General features: G+C 49.8%; 1 protein-coding gene across 1 annotated transcript in view; it reads right to left on the reverse strand.

The window, feature by feature from the left end:
* Positions 1-14,974, reverse strand: part of RAD18 (RAD18 E3 ubiquitin protein ligase) — a 222,192-nt gene extending 207,218 nt beyond the window's left edge. The window contains exon 1 of the mRNA XM_040358838.1: positions 14,643-14,974. Coding sequence (XP_040214772.1) covers positions 14,643-14,838 — 196 coding nt within the window. The 5' untranslated portion in view covers positions 14,839-14,974. The remainder of the gene's footprint in view (positions 1-14,642) is intronic.
* Positions 14,975-15,179: the final 205 nt, after the last annotated feature.

Genomic DNA, 15,179 nt, shown 5'->3' on the forward strand with positions numbered 1-15,179 from the left:
CAGGGAAAAAAACTGGCAGTGTTCACAAAGGCCTTAGTGACGTCGCTTCTGGCCTCCCAGGGTCATAGAGGTGGCAAGGGACCATCCAGTCCAGAACCAGCCTTATGGTAATCCGGCGCCACCACCGGATCGTTAAAGGGGTTGTAAAGGTTCATGTTTTTTCACCCAAATGCATCCTATGCATTAAGGTAAAAAAACACCTGCCAATCACGGCCCCCCAGCTCCCCATTTTACTTACCTGAGCAAGTTCACCTGCTGTGCGCCTCCCCCGGCGTCCTCTTCTCCACGGAGTCTCAGCGTTGATTGGATAGATTGATAGCAGTGCAGTCATTGGCTCCCGCTGCTGTCATTCAAATCCAATGATGCAGACCCACAAGATAACCCCCTCGGCTTATACTAGAGTCACCTTTTTGCGACCAATCTCCCAGACTTTGGGGACCCGGTACCGGCCGGCCGTAGGTCCCCTGGACATCAATCTTGACACAAGTTGCCCCACTCTTCCTCTACAAGTGTGCAAAGTTTTTTGTCCAGGGGACCTACGGCTGGGGAGCACAGATTTTTTGAAGCCAGGCACCCCTTCCATAGACTCCCATGTTAAACTGTAATTTCTCCGGTGACTTTGGGGACCCGGTACCAGCCGGTCATAAGTCCACTGGACCCGCAACTTGGCACACAACTAGCCCCAATTCTCCTCTACAAGTGTGCAAAGTTTGTTGTCTGGGGGACCTACGGCTGGGGAGCACCGAGTTTTCAAAGCCGGGCAACCCTTCCATAGACTCCCATGTTAAACGTCAGTCTAGTCATGGACACAGTGAGGCATGGGCACAGTGAGGCATGGGCACAGTGAGGCATGGGCACAGTGAGGCATGCACATGGACACCCTAGGCTTATACTCGAGTCAATACGTTTTCCCATTTTTTTTTGTGGTAAAATGATGTGCCTCTGCTTATATTCGGGTCGGCTTATACTCGAGTATATACGGTAACTTTATTGCTAATCACAAGGGATGAACAATATCCCTGGTGATGGCATGTGCTATGACAGGTTCTCTTTAGGTGACAGCGTGTGCTGCGACAAATCTATTAGACCCCAAATCTCAACTCTGTTCTCCAATGCAGCCGATCAGACACAGATTGGTCAGATTGGCTGCTTTAAGTTGTTAAAGTGTCCCAAAGTGGTTGTCGCTCTAGTTGTAGGTCCTGAGCACTTCTTTATACTGGCTGGTTGAGTTTGACTTTCCCCCTGAACGCCGTCTCCCTTTAATGCATTTGGTTCACGACACACAGCTGCCGGCTACATCTGTACAGCAGGACAGCGATACAGCGAACGTTCGCGTGAGAGCCCCTCAATTACAGCCTGTGTGCCGTGCTTCCAGAAGAAGGGATCTGTCACATCCTGTATACAAGATGCATCAATCCTCTTCATTCTCTATTATTTACCACTCAGATTTATTGATCCAAATTTACAAGTATATTGCTTTTCCTGTCTGAGCACGCACAGGGATCCTGGGGTCAAATAAATTACACTTAAAACGTATTGCTGGTATTCTGAGAGACGCATATTGAGTAACGGCATTTCCCTGAAAGGTGGCTTTGATCGGATATTCGCATTTTTCTTGCTTGTGGTCCATATTTTCTTAATTGTATTTCATATACAGAGAAGTAAACTCTCCCTCTAGTGGTAAGTAAGGGAATGCAATTAGCATCCCTGCTGAAAGCTAAACTGCAGCCTTCCCTTCAGTCCTGCACAGTTGTATCAGATCCTCTCCTGGACTGAAATGGCTCCCCTCTGAATTCACTGTAAGCTTCTCACCATGTGCAGTACAATTTGCGGCACGTCAGCGCTCTCTGCATTTTCTGGCTGGAGGTCATACATCCAGGAGGCTAGCACCTTCACCTAAACCCTGGCTTTGCTGTGGAAGGGTGGCCAGTGTGCTCACCTGGAGCGGCTTTCTCCTCAGTCATCCAATCAGGATCACATAGCCTGACTGTCTGTGGCCCACCCCTTTCATTCATTGAATATCAGTTCTCTCAAGCCTCCTGAAAAAGAAGCCAGAAGGCTTTGAAACGCGTAGCCACGCCCACCAGCGTGCAACATCATTCTGAAGTTGTTATGCTGCTTTTGGCTTCCTTGTATACCGGCAATGTTTGCCTGCCACAGCGGCTGGCTTCCTCTAACTCCTCCCTTTCAGACGCCAGGCTGGACAAAGCGGGGTTCATCCAGTTATGGCTTTACAACGTGCTACAGTTCCTTGCTTCATGCGAGGGCCAGTTGTCATTTATAAAATTTCTACACTTAGTTTGCGCTGTTTGTTTTCTTTGTAGCGTGCGCCATCCAGGGGTGTCCAAACTTTTTTCCAAGAGGGCCAGATTTGATGAAGTGAACATGCGTGAGGGCCGACTATTTTGCCTGACATTCTTTGTACCATTAAAATTTGGTCTAAGTGTGTTCCTCCGAGCAACTAATACACCGCCCAACAAGAATTCTCTTTCCTTCATGGCTGTGTGTGGGGAAGAGATGAGCTCCGGCGTATTATTTGGATATACCGTATTTATTGGCGTATAATACGCACCTTCACTTTGAGGGAGGTTTCAGGAAAAAAAATTAACATTTTAAATAAAGAACCGTGAAGCAAAATAAGGGTCAGTGCCCATCTGCATACCCCCATTTGCCAGGGAAGGCTGCACCCACCATTGCCAGGAAAGGCTGCACCCACCATTGCCAGGAAAGGCTGCACCCACCATTGCCAGGAAAGGCTGCACCCACCATTGCCAGGAAAGGCTGCACCCACCATTGCCAGGAAAGGCTGCACCCACCATTGCCAGGAAAGGCTGCACCCACCATTGCCAGGAAAGGCTGCACCCACCATTGCCAGGAAAGGCTGCACCCACCATTGCCAGGAAAGGCTGCACCCACCCATTGCCAGGAAAGGCTGCACCCACCATTGCCAGGAAAGGCTGCACCCACCATTGCCAGGAAAGGCTGCACCCACCATTGCCAGGAAAGGCTGCACCCACCATTGCCAGGAAAGGCTGCACCCACCATTGCCAGGAAAGGCTGCACCCACCATTGCCAGGAAAGGCTGCACCCACCATTGCCAGGAAAGGCTGCACCCACCATTGCCAGGAAAGGCTGCACCCACCATTGCCAGGAAAGGCTGCACCCACCATTGCCAGGAAAGGCTGCACCCACCATTGCCAGGAAAGGCTGCACCCACCATTGCCAGGAAAGGCTGCACCCACCATTGCCAGGAAAGGCTGCACCCACCATTGCCAGGAAAGGCTGCACCCCCATTGCCAGGAAAGGCTGAACCCACCATTGCCAGGAAAGGCTGCGCCCACCATTGCCAGGAAAGGCAGTGCCCACCATTGCCAGGAAAGGCTGCACCCCCCATTGCCAGGAAGGCAGCACCCACCATTGCCAGGAAGGCAGCACCCACCATTGCCAGGAAGGCAGCACCCACCATTGCCAGGAAGGCAGCACCCACCATTGCCAGGAAGGCAGCACCCACCATTGCCAGGAAAGGCTGCACCCCCCATTGCCAGGAAGGCAGCACCCCCCATTGCCAGGAAGGCAGCACCCACCATTGCCAGGAAGGCAGCACCCACCATTGCCAGGAAAGGCTGCACCCACCATTGCCAGGAAGGCAGCACCCACCATTGCCAGGAAGGCAGCACCCACCATTGCCAGGAAGGCAGCACCCACCATTGCCAGGAAGGCAGCACCCACCATTGCCAGGAAGGCAGCACCCACCATTGCCAGGAAGGCAGCACCCACCATTGCCAGGAAGGCAGCACCCACCATTGCCAGGAATGCAGCACCCACCATTGCCAGGAATGCAGCACCCACCATTGCCAGGAATGCAGCACCCACCACTGCCAGGCATGCAGCACCCACCACTGCCAGGCATGCAGCACTCACCGTTGCCAGGAAGAAATCAGAGGGACTCATTTCAGTTCAGGAGAAGAGACGGTACAACTGTGCAAGACTGAAGGTGAAGCTGTAGGTCATCTTATAAAAATAAAGGGATTTTTAATACAGCTTACCTGTAAAATCCTTTTCTTGGAGTACATCACGGGACACAGAGCGGCATATTCATTACTAGTGGGTTATATGGAGTACCTTCAGGTGATGGACACTGGCAATCTCAAACAGGAAGTGCCCCTCCCTATATAACCCCCTCCCATAGGAGGAGTACCTCAGTTTTGTAGCAAGCAGTATGCCTCCCAAAATGGTCCCCATAAGAGGGGTGGGAGCTCTGTGTCCCGTGATGTACTCCAAGAAAAGGATTTTACAGGTAAGCTGTATTAAAAATCCCTTTTTCTTTCTCGTACATCACGGGACACAGAGCGGCATATTCATTACTAGTGGGATGTCCCAAAGCAATGCTTACAATGAGGGGAGGGAGACATCTTCCCAAGACAAAAGGATTTAATTTAGAGATATACTCAAATCATAATAAATCCAACTTAGTTGAGAAAAATAAATTTAAATTTTTAAATTTTACTCAAAAGGGAGCCCCCGGAATCCGAGGGTCTCAAACTGCAGCCCGCAGCACTGCCTGCCCAAAGGCTGCATCAGTATTCCTTCTTACGTCCAACTGGTAGCACCTTGTAAACGTGTGGACAGAAGACCAGGTTGCCGCCTTGCAAACTTGAACCATAGAGATCTGGTGGTGTGCTGCCCAGGAGGCGCCCATGGCCCTAGTAGAATGAGCCTTTAATGATAACGGAGGAGGCAACCCCTTCAAGCCGTAGGCCTGAGTGATTAACTGTTTAATCCACCTTGCGATGGTGGATTTTTCAGTTGCCTGCCCCTTCTTGGGCCCATCCGGTAAAATGAACAACACATCTGTTTTCCGGATCTTCTCTGTAGCTTTAAGATAGGCCTTCATGGCCCTGACAATATCCAAGGTATGCAGCAACCCTTCCTTTCTGGAAGTAGGTTTAGGAAAGAAGGATGGTAATACCAAATCCTGGTTTAGATGAAAACTGGATATAACCTTTGGTAGGAAGGAAGGATGAGGGCGGAGAACGACCTTGTCCTTATGCAAAATAAGATATGGTTCCTTACAGGATAAGGCTGCCAGTTCCGATACTCTTCTGGCGGAAACTATGGCGACCAAAAATACTAACTTCCTTGTCAGTAAAACCAAAGGAATTTCAGCCAACGGCTCAAAAGGTTGTTTCTGTAAACTTGACAGAACAAGATTTAAATCCCACGGACAAAGCGGGGATTTAACTGACGGATTAATGCGTAAGACCCCTTGAATGAAGGTCTTAACCAGCGAGTAGGTGGCCAGCGGCCGCTGAAACCATACTGACAAAGCTGAAATCTGTCCTTTGATTGTGCTTAATGCCAGTCCTTTATCCACTGCGAGCTGGAGAAAACTTAATACCCTATCGATGGTAAACTTACGAGAAAGCCATAACTTGGACTCACACCAGCCTGCATAGGCCTTCCAGACCCTGTAATAAATCACCCTAGAGACCGGTTTCCTGGCTCTGATTAGGGTAGAGATTACTTTCTGAGACAGACCTCTACCCCTGAGAATCAGGGATTCAGCCTCCAGGCCGTCAACTTTAGATGCCGTAAGGCAGGGTGGAGGATCGGACCTTGCGATAGCAGTACTGGCCGTAGAGGAAGAGTCCAAGGGTCTCCCACTACCATCCTTAGGATTAGTGAATACCATGCCCTTCTGGGCCATGCTGGAGCTACCAGGAAGACTGGTATGTGCTCCACCCTGATCCTGCGCAGCAGGCAGGGTAGTAACTGGAGCGGGGAAAATGCATAAAGAAGTTTGAACTGATGCCAAGGGCAAACTAACGCATCGGTTCCGCAGGCCCTGGGATCCCTTGTGCGGGACATGAACCTGTCTAGCTTCTTGTTCAGTCTCGATGCCATGATATCCACGTCCGGCACTCCCCATTTCTGGCAGAGTGTCTGAAAGACCTGTGGATGCAGAGACCACTCCCCCAGCAACAGAGTCTGGCGACTTAAGAAGTCTGCCTGTAGGTTGTCGACTCCGGGAATGAATATAGCCGATATGCAGGGCACATGGGCTTCTGCCCACAAGAAAATCAAGCTCACTTCTTTCTGAGCGGCTTGACTCTTGGTTCCCCCTTGGTGATTTATATATATATGCCACCGCCGTGGCATTGTCCGATTGTATTTTCACCGGGAACCCTTGTAGTTTGGACGTCCAAGCCCTGAGGGCTAGTCGAGCAGCTCTGAGCTCCAAGATATTGATGGGCAACTGCTTCTCTGCCGCTGCCCAAGAGCCCTGGCGAGTGCAACCATCCAAAATTGCTCCCCAGCCCATCAGGCTGGCGTCTGTGGTTACTATCTTCCAGGTCACAGGACTGAAAGTCTTTCCCTTCAGGAGATTCTGAGGGTTTAACCACCAAGCTAGACTTTGCCGCACTCTTGGTGAGAGTGGCCAAGGAATTTCTAAGGCCTGAGGCCTCTTGCTCCAGGCTGACAGGATGGCTGCCTGCAGGATGCGAGTGTGGCTCTGAGCGTACGGAACCGCCTCGAATGTGGCCACCATCTTGCCTAGTAGCCGCATACATAGGCGAACAGTTGGCCTTCTCTTGCTTAGAACCATTTGTATTAGCTCTTTGATGGCCTTTAATAGGGGTAGAAACACCCTCTGTTGTTCTGTATCCAATCTCATGCCGAGATAATCCAGCTGCCTTGTGGGCAGGAATGCTGACCTGTCTCGATTTAGGACCCAGCCGAACCTCTCGAGGTACTGAACCGTGAGGGCCACTGCTCTTTCCAGGCCAGGAGACGAATGGTCTACGACCAAGAGGTCGTCCAGGTAAGCCAGGACCGTGACCCCCTGGATCCTTAGATTGGCTAGGATTGGGGCTAGGACCTTCGTGAATACCCGGGGGGCCGTAGCCAACCCGAAGGGGAGCGCCACAAATTGGAAATGACGCTGAGCCACCGAGAAGCATAGAAATACTTGATGTGGCTGAAAAATTGGCACATAAAGGTAAGCATCCTTTATGTCTATGGACGCCATGAAGTCGTCCTTCTGGAGCACGGCGACAGCTGACCGAATAGTTTCCATCCGGAATGAGCGGACCTTTAGATACGCATTTACTCCCTTTAAGTCCAAAATTGGCCTGACATCGCCGTTGGGCTTTGGGATGATAAACAGGTTGGAGTAGAACCCCAATCCCTGTTCCCGGACTGGTACTTCTACTATCACCTTCTGGCATAGCAGATGATTCAATGCCGCCATCAATGCGGCTCCTTTCACAGGGTCGCCTGGTACTCTTGACTCCTGGTAATGAGGAGGGAATTTTAGAAATTCTAGCTTGTAGCCCGTGGTCACGGAAGACCGTACCCAGCAGTCGGGAATGGTGGCCTCCCAAACCTCTGCAGAGAGACGCAGCCTTCCCCCCACCATCGTGGGTGGGGGCGCCCCTTCATAGGGCCGACTTGGGGGCTGGCTTCGCAGGCTTGCGGTACCACTGCTTCTTGCCCCCAGTGGCTTGGCCCTGCGGCTTATTGTTAATGCCTGATCTTGCAGGAGGCCGTCGATACTGTTTGGTATTAGAGGGCCCCTGCCCCGGGGAGGGCTGGCGCCTAAATGCGGGCCCTCGTGCCTTCTTCTTGACTGGCAAGAGAGTGCTTTTGCCGCTTGATATAGTCTGAATATATCTATCCAAGTCTTCTCCGAAGAGACGTCCTCCATGGAAGGGAACCCTACCAGGAGTTTTTTTTTTTTTTTTTTTGCACGGGGGCTCAGCCTCCCAATTCTTCAACCATAAGAGCCTTCTCATATGGATTAGAAATAAGAATAAACGTGACGCCTGCTGGATGGAGTCCTTGATAGCATCCACCGTAAAGCGTATAGCCTTGGGTATATCCAAAATTCCTCTGCCTGCTGGGCAGGGATAAGTTTAAGCATTTGCTTAGTCTTATCTGATAATGCTTGGGCCACTCCAATAGCAGCCACAGCGGGCTGAACTATCGCCCCTGCTGAAGTAAAGGAGGCCTTAAGTAATGTTACCAAGCGTTTATCAACCGGATCCTTAAACACCTGCAAGTTAAAGATCTGTTCACACATGAGATGGCTGCGTCCACAGTAGGGACAGCCCATCTCTTTGAAAACTCTTCCTCTAAGGGTTACCTGTCTGGCTTAGCCCAGTCCTGAAAAATCAGGTCCTTTAACAAAGGATGTACCGGGAATACCAAATTGGCTTGGGGCGCTTTCAGGGAGCCCAATGAGGATACCGCGGAGGCCAGAGGCTGAGGCACAGGTATCTTAAAAGCCAACCGCACCATATCCGTTAGGGACTGAACCCACAGTCTTTCTGCGTGAGAAGCTGAAAAAGGTTCCTCTATTGTAGAATCCTCAGAACCCAAATGGTCAAGGCGATCCTGACCTCCCTCGTCAGTCGGAGAGGATATCCTCCTCCAGAGACTCAGACCTGGGAGACGGGGATCTAACCCGCTTCTTCCCTGCCAAAGATGCCGTAATTAGAGCGGCCATCCTCCTTTCCAATCCACCCAAGGTGGAGGCTAACATCTCTTCCGTTACATAGGAAGGAGCTGGTTGAGTAGGGCCAGCCATAGCACCTAGCAACCCTGATGGCTCACCTAGGACAACAACTTCCGGGCATTCCGGAGTAGTAGGGGCCACTAGATTTTGGATATCCTCAGAGCCCAATGGAGAACCTTTTGGTTTTTTAACCGTTTTAGCGTTCTTAGCGCTACCTGCACCCTTAGGAGCCATAATATACAAATTCTGAGGCACTCCGCTAGTATACAACTGACTGTAATAGCTGGAGAAAATACACATATAATCAAATAAATGTGAAACAATAGGATAGGGTAATGTTAGAGGGACTCCAAACCTCCCATAACCTATAAAAAGGGAAAATCAATACTGAGCCCCAAGGGCTTCAACCAGAAAAAATCTTTTTTTTTTTTTTTTTTTTGTCTGGTATTGACCCCCTAATGCTGGGCTAGGTGAGCACCCTAAGTGTTCAAAGGCGCTGCTTAGTACACAGGCTTGAATGCAAACTTTTAAGCCAGAGGCTCCTTAGTAAGGTGTACTTCCCACAACTGCCACCGGGTGTCACTGTGCCAGAAAGCTCTGTCAAACCTTCCTATGCTGTAGCCAGCATCGCTGCTCCGTGTCCCCTCACAGCCTTTACAGACTGAACAGCCCTCCAGGATTTATCCTCCCTGTGTGCAGGGGGGAGGAGCCGTCCGGCGTCAACCGCCCCCTCCCCGCAGCACCGCCGCGTGTGCGCGCGCACAGAAAAGTAAAAGCGCGCGCACGCGCGCGCGTCAAACGCCGCTAGGGGAAGCAGGAAGCCATGTGGAGAGGAGACACCAGGACCTTAGACGCTGGAGCAGCAGACACAGGTAAAAGGGAAGCTTTAAACTGTCTCCCTAATGGTATGGTTCCTTCTCTGTGGAACACCCTGCCCAAAAAAGGCCCTCCTTGTGACAGAAGCAGCAGCAGCCTACTAGCCCAGCCAGGGGAACTATACCTGGGTGTTTTGAGCCATCCCGTTTGAAAACTTTGTGGTTCTCCTTTGCCCATGCACAGAGGCATAAATAGGCTGCCCAAGAATCCCCTGTAGGAAGCCTACTGACAAACCAAGTTCCGTAGGCCCCCTGCTTACCTTTCCACGCCGCAGGGTATTGCTCTGCAAGAGGCCCAATCTTCACCCTTCACCGTGGGTATGGTCATAGACCTTCAGGGACTGGGGTCTTAAAAGAACACCACAACCTGGACCTATACAGCACCACTGGCAACAGGTATTCTCTAGGTTAGAAACCAGACCTGGAACCCAGGGTCCAGCCCTCCAAGGAGAGGCATTATAGGCAAAACCCCATCCACGAATTGGGGCCCGGGTACCGTCCACTTTGGCTATGAAGCACCTTGGACGGATCCGGTCAGCTGGCCCTGGTCCCAAGGACTACTACAGGCACAGCCTCAACGTGCACCAACACCTAAGACACTGGCGAAAAAACTGAGGTACTCCTCCTATGGGAGGGGGTTATATAGGGAGGGGCACTTCCTGTTTGAGATTGCCAGTGTCCATCACCTGAAGGTACTCCATATAACCCACTAGTAATGAATATGCCGCTCTGTGTCCCGTGATGTACGAGAAAGAAATATATATATATATTTTATGGAGATGGGTTTTTAGGGTTTTATGTTAAGGAGGGGACTGAAGATCCCCCTATAGTAAAACCGTGAAAACAGAAAGTGGGACTCGTCGTGCCGATCCCATAAAGACGTTGCATGAAAAGATTCAACGTTACAATAAAATAAATTGAACAACAAATGGTCAAAGTAGCTGTGCCGATCTGCAAATGAATAATTGATCATAAAAAAAGGCGCAGCACTTTGCCATGAAAGGCTGAAACTTTTATTATACATTTTCTAGCGGTTCGATGTGCATTAGTCTACGTTTTTATATAAAAGGTCATTATTTAAAAAAAGAAAAAAAAGTTCAGCAAGTTGCTGTAATAAAGAAAATGGATTGGCACAAATAACTCTGATTTTACATTCTATAAAAAGGACGAAATTTAAGTGGAGTTTTGTGGTTGCAGCAAATCCGCATAAAAGATTACATTTCAGCTCTGGGATGGGGGATATAAAAACACGCTCGCAGTGTCGCACGGGATTAGATGGGTAAAATAATGTGTACCGGGCAACAATCCTTCCGAATCCAAAAAGCAACTTCCTTCTGTTCAAAGTAAAACTATTGAACCAGAACCAAAGCAAACGGCTAAATACATAAACATGAGAGATATTGTACCTGCTGTACCATGTAACTTGTATGAGAAACTCTCCTGTATTTTTTGTATTGCTTCCTTTATGTGAAATCTCTGATGTTCTTGCCAGTCCTCCTGCTTCCCCATTAAAAACTGACCACACTAAGAAGGAGAGCACACCGTGGTCAGTTCTCCTGCTATGCTGAGAACTCCGCCTGCTTTCCTCCAATGATCAGACTTGTCCTGACCACAACCAACCCCCCTCCTCCTGCTGTACATTTACTGCTTCTCAGAGCACAGAGCTCTCCAGAGACCCCCCGGGCACAGAGCTCTCCAGAGACCCCCGGGCACAGAGCTCTCCAGAGACCCCCGGGCACAGAGCTCTCCAGAGACCCCCGGGCACAGAGCTCTCCAGAGACCCCCGGGCACAGAGCTCTCCAGAGACCCCCGGGCACAGAGCTCTCCAGAGACCCCCGGGCACAGAGCTCTCCAGAGACCCCCGGGCACAAAGCTCTCCATAAACCCCCGGGCACAAAGCTCTCCAAAGACCCCCAGGCACAGCTCCCCAGAGATTCCCGAGCACACAGCTCCCCAGAGATCCCCGAACACACAGCTCCCCAGAGATCCCCGAGCACACAGCTCTCCAGAGATCCCCGAACACAGAGCTCCCCAGAGATCCCCAAACACAGAGCTCCCCAGAGATCCCCAAACACAGAGCTCCCCAGAGATCCCCAAACACAGAGCTCCCCAGAGATCCCCAAACACACAGCTCCCCAGAGATCCCCGAACACACAGCTCCCCAGAGATCCCCGAACACACAGCTCCCCAGAGATCCCCGAACACACAGCTCCCCAGAGATCCCCGAACACACAGCTCCCCAGAGATCCCCGAACACACAGCTCCCCAGAGATCCCCGAACACAGAGCTCCCCAGAGATCCCCGAACACAGAGCTCCCCAGAGATCCCCAAACACAGAGCTCCCCAGAGATCCCCAAACACACAGCTACCCAGAGATCCCCGAGCACAGAGCTCCCCAGAGATCCCCGAACCCAGAGCTCCCCAGAGATCCCCGAACACACAGCTCCCCAGAGATCCCCGAACACACAGCTACCCAGAGATCCCCGAACACACAGCTCCCCAGAGATCCCCGGACACACAGCTCCCCAGAGATCCCCGAACACACAGCTCCCCAGAGATCCCCGGGCACAGAGCTCTCCAGAGATCCCCGAACACACAGCTCCCCAGAGATCCCCGAACACACAGCTCCCCAGAGATCCCCGAACACACAGCTCCCCAGAGATCCCCGAACACAGAGCTCCCCAGAGATCCCCGAACACACAGCTCCCCAGAGATCCCCGAACACACAGCTCCCCAGAGATCCCCGAACACACAGCTCCCCAGAGATCCCCGAACACACAGCTCCCCAGAGATCCCCGAACACAGAGCTCCCCAGAGATCCCCGAACACAGAGCTCCCCAGAGATCCCCGAACACAGAGCTCCCCGAACACACAGCTCCCCAGAGATCCCCGAACACACAGTTCCCCAGAGATCCCCGAACACACAGTTCCCCAGAGATCCCCGAACACAGAGCTCCCCAGAGATCCCCGAACACAGAGCTCCCCAGAGATCCCCGAACACAGAGCTCCCCAGAGATCCCCGAACACAGAGCTCCCCAGAGATCCCCGAACACAGAGCTCCCCAGAGATCCCCGAACACAGAGCTCCCCAGAGATCCTCGGGCACAGCAGCAAGTATCACTGTGGTCTGGATGATATAAATGTTTTGGGTGGACAAACCCAGGGCAGCCATCAGGAATTATGGGGCCCCTTACACAGCTTCGGGCATGTGCCCCCTGAAATTGAGAAGGGGGGGGGGGGGCTTTACAAAAAAAAGAAGAAATAAAGAAAAATATATATAAAGAAGGGGGGGTAGCCATCCGGGGCCCTGGGGACCTCTGGGCCCTTTAATAAAAAATAAATGATATTATATATATATAATTTATTTTTTATTAACCACTTACCCCCCGGAACATATTGCTGCCTAAAGACCAGAGTACTTTTTGCGATTCGGGACTGCGTCGCTTTAACAGACAATTGCGCGGTCGTGCGACGTGGCTCCCAAACAAAATTGGCGTCCTTTTTTTCCCACAAATAGAGCTTTCTTTTGGTGGTATTTGATCACCTCTGCGTTTTTTATTTTTTGCGCTATAAACAAAAATAGAGCGACAATTTTGAAAAAAATGAATATTTTTTACTTTTTGCTGTAATAAATATCCCCCAAAAATATATAAAAAAACATTTTTTTTCCTCAGTTTAGGCCGATACGTATTCTTCTACATATTTTTCGTAAAAAAAATCGCAATAAGCGTTTATTGATTGGTTTGCGCAAAAGTTATAGCGTTTACAAAATAGGGGGTATTTTTATGGCATTTTTATTAATATTTTTTTTACTAGTAATGGCGGCGATCAGCGATTTTTTTCTCGGTATTGCGACATTATGGCGGACACTTCGGACATTTTTGACACATTTTTGGGACCATTGGCATTTTTATAGCGATCAGTGCTATAAAAATGCATTAGATTACTATAAAAATGCCACTGGCAGTGAAGGGGTTAACACTAGGGGGCGGGGAAGGGGTTAAGTATGCCTGGGTGTGTTCTTACTGTGGGGGGGGGGTGGCCTCACTAGGGGAAACACTGATCCTCTGTTCATACATTGTATGAACCGAAGATCAGCATTTCCCCTGCTGACAGGAACGAGAGCTGTGTGTTTACACACACAGCTCCCGTTCCCCGCTCTGTACCGAGCGATCGCGTGTGCCCGGCGGCGATCGCGCCCGCCGGGCACACGCACGGGAGTCGGGGGCGAGCGGGGAGCGCGCGCGCGCGCCTCCGGCGGCGCGCACGCGCCCCCTAGTGGCGGCTATACGATAGGACGTATAGCTACGGGCTCTCGCCCAGGAGAGCCGACCTGCCGCCGTATAATGACGGTGGCTGGTCGGCTACTAGTTAAAGGGCCCAGAGGTTTCTTTTTTTATTATTATTATTAAAGGGCCCAGAGGTCCCGGATGGCAACCCCCCTTTTTTTTGTAATTTTTTTTTTTATAAAAAAAATAATAATGTGTGTGTGTGTGTGTGTGTGTGTGTGTGTGTGTGTGTGTGTGTGTGTGTATGTATGTATGTATGTATGTATGTATGTATGTATGTATATATATATATATATATATATATATATATATATATATATATATATATATATATATAATATTATATACACAAATTATTATTATTTTTTTATTAAAAAAAATTACAAAAAAAAGGGGGGTTGCCATCCGGGACCTCTGGGCCCTTTAATAATAATAATAATAATAATAATAATAATAATAAAAAAAGAAACCTCTGGGCCCTTTAATAAAAACAATTAAAAATAAAAACCTAAAATATAAATATATATATAAATAAAAAAATAAACATTTATAACAAATAAAAAAAGGGGGTTTGCCACATGGGGCCCTGGGGACCTCTGAGCCCTTTAATAAAATTATATATATTAAAAAAAAAAAAAAAAAAAAAAAATATAAAAAAAAGGGGGGTTGCCATCCGGGGCCCTTGGGGTCTTCGGGCCCCTGGGGACCTCCGGAACTCTAAAAAAAATAAAAATTGGCCCTTTAATAAAAAATAAAATAAAGATATATTAAAAAAAAGGGGGAGTTGCCATATGGGGCCCTATGGGCCTCCGGACCCCTAAAGAGGGTTGCCATCCAGGCCCCTTACAGGTGTACTGCCTTTACCCCCCTGATGGCGGCCCTGGACAAACCACTCATGTTCACACTCAGTTTACCCTTCAGGTTTCAAAAAATGTTAGGGGGGGGGGGGGGAGACATTTACCCTTCACAGAGACTTTGGGGACAGATGTAGATGGCTCCTGTAAGGTAGAAGACTCGGCTACAGACTCCTCCACCTCCTGCTTGATTTTCTTAGCAGAGACGGGCTCAGCAGACAGGCTGGAGTCTAAACATTCCTCGATGGAGGTGTCCAACACTCTCTTGGACGACTCTGTATTTTTCGCTAGGAACTTTTCCATCAGTGTCCCCCCCTTCTTCTTCCTGGCGCACCCCTGAGATCTGGAGGCAGCGCGTTTGTCTTTCAAAGGAATCTCCGAAGATGAGGAAGGATAATCCGAGTGTCGGGACAGATGCTTCCTGAAAGGAGTAACAGATTTGTTTAGATCTTCAATAAAAGGGACACGTTTATTTTCTTCATAAACACATATGTAGAATATTCTATTCTCAAGTGGTATCCCTACAGTAAAGGTAAAAAATGGTCCTCTCTAAAGATGGCCAAGAAACCTGGTGAGATCCATTCCTAAAGAGATGTCGCTAGCATTGGCCAGAAACAGATTCGTTATCACTTCTACGTATAGCA

Source organism: Rana temporaria, chromosome 7 (genome assembly GCF_905171775.1).
Source record: "Rana temporaria chromosome 7, aRanTem1.1, whole genome shotgun sequence".
Classification (NCBI taxonomy): domain Eukaryota; kingdom Metazoa; phylum Chordata; class Amphibia; order Anura; family Ranidae; genus Rana; species Rana temporaria.